Source organism: Trypanosoma cruzi, genomic scaffold (assembly GCF_000209065.1).
Source record: "Trypanosoma cruzi strain CL Brener 1047053512791 genomic scaffold, whole genome shotgun sequence".
Classification (NCBI taxonomy): domain Eukaryota; phylum Euglenozoa; class Kinetoplastea; order Trypanosomatida; family Trypanosomatidae; genus Trypanosoma; species Trypanosoma cruzi.
Genome location: NW_001849101.1, coordinates 1 through 1,331, shown reverse-complemented (window position 1 = coordinate 1,331; position 1,331 = coordinate 1). Strand labels below are relative to the sequence as shown.

The 1,331-nt window shown below is 46.4% G+C and overlaps 1 protein-coding gene across 1 annotated transcript, besides 2 other annotated features; it reads left to right on the top strand.

The window, feature by feature from the left end:
• Positions 1-1,331: a sequence feature (heterozygous, non-Esmeraldo-like haplotype).
• Positions 186-246: a microsatellite.
• Tc00.1047053414145.9 (hypothetical protein, conserved) lies at positions 494-1,331 on the top strand (the record flags this gene model as incomplete). Its single annotated transcript, XM_797167.1, has 1 exon — positions 494-1,331. A coding segment is annotated over one exon (838 nt), but the record flags the coding sequence as incomplete, so codon positions are not given.

Sequence of the window (1,331 nt, the reverse complement as noted above, 5' to 3'; positions counted from 1 at the left end):
CCGAAGTACTTTTAAACCAGGGCGGCAACGCACTTGTTTCCGGGTGACATTTAGCCCGTTTATTATTATTATTATTGAAATGATGGCCTTCAGTAACTGAACTATGCGAGGACAATGATGATGAAAAACGGAAGTGATGGAAACGGGAAAAATAGGACGATGATCGTGAATAAAGATAGAATTCCTTTCTTTCTTTCTTTATTTATTTAATTTTTTTATTTTTTTTATTTTTTTATTCATTTGTTTTATATTTCCAACAGACACGCGCAACAGCTGCGCAGAGTAGCGATGATGCAAAAAATTTAGTACGATTATGTTTTTTTTTGTATTTGTTTTGTGTTTCCGAAGAGAGGTGCGAGTGAATAAATACGTAACAACGGAACTTTTTTTTCTTCTTATTGGTTTTTTTTGTGTGTATGTGTGTTGGATACAGAGTTGCAGGAGAGAAGGAAGTGCGAATCCCACGAGTGCCGGTGGTGTGAGTCGCCCGTTGATGACGCAGCGGAGGGAAGAGAAGGGACGGTACCGTGGCAGGACACGCGGTAGCGCGAAGGGCGCTGGCAGGTATCGTTGGAAATTGGCGCTTTTGGCTTCCGTGTGTCTCTGTCTTGTGGTGTATCTTCTGCAGGGTGAAGATGACGCCATTGCGTCTGTCATTTTGGCGAATGACACACAGGACCTTCTTTCTGCGCTGAGGTTGGCGAGGGAGAAGACAAGCGTCAACAGCATCCACACCGTCACGGATTGTATGATGCGGGTTGGTTTGACGCTGGATGGCATGTTGGCCACTGCAGACGATAAATCAACAGCAACAGCCACTCAAAAAATTATGACGCATACCGTGGAAACTTATCGACTGGCAACAGCGTTTGTTTTGGAAATACTTTCCCCCTTGCTCCAGGAGAAGCCAAGGGATGTCGTGCTACAGAACTATCGCGCCGAGCCAAAGTTTCTGTGGCGCTGGATAGCTGTTGCTGCCTACGCCTTGACGACCGTTTTGCCTGAGTACTTTCTTGCTCTGGACGACACAGAGACCCACGGTGAGGTTCTGGTGATGGGACTGCACGTGTTATTGCATGCATCAAATGCGGCTTCCTCGTCGTATTTTTCTCCTTTATTGCCAACTGAACGTGCGGCCCTTGTTGATTGCATCCATTACGAGAAGAATCCCCGCTGGGAAAAGTTTTGCAGCAGTGGGTTTTCAAACCTCCATGGCCTGGAAGTTCGCCGCGCTGCCATTCTTGAGGAACTTATTGCACTTTACCCGGAATATGCCCCATTGCGACTTCATTATGTTGTCGCACTCTCCCTGGGACGTCATGCTGCAAAGA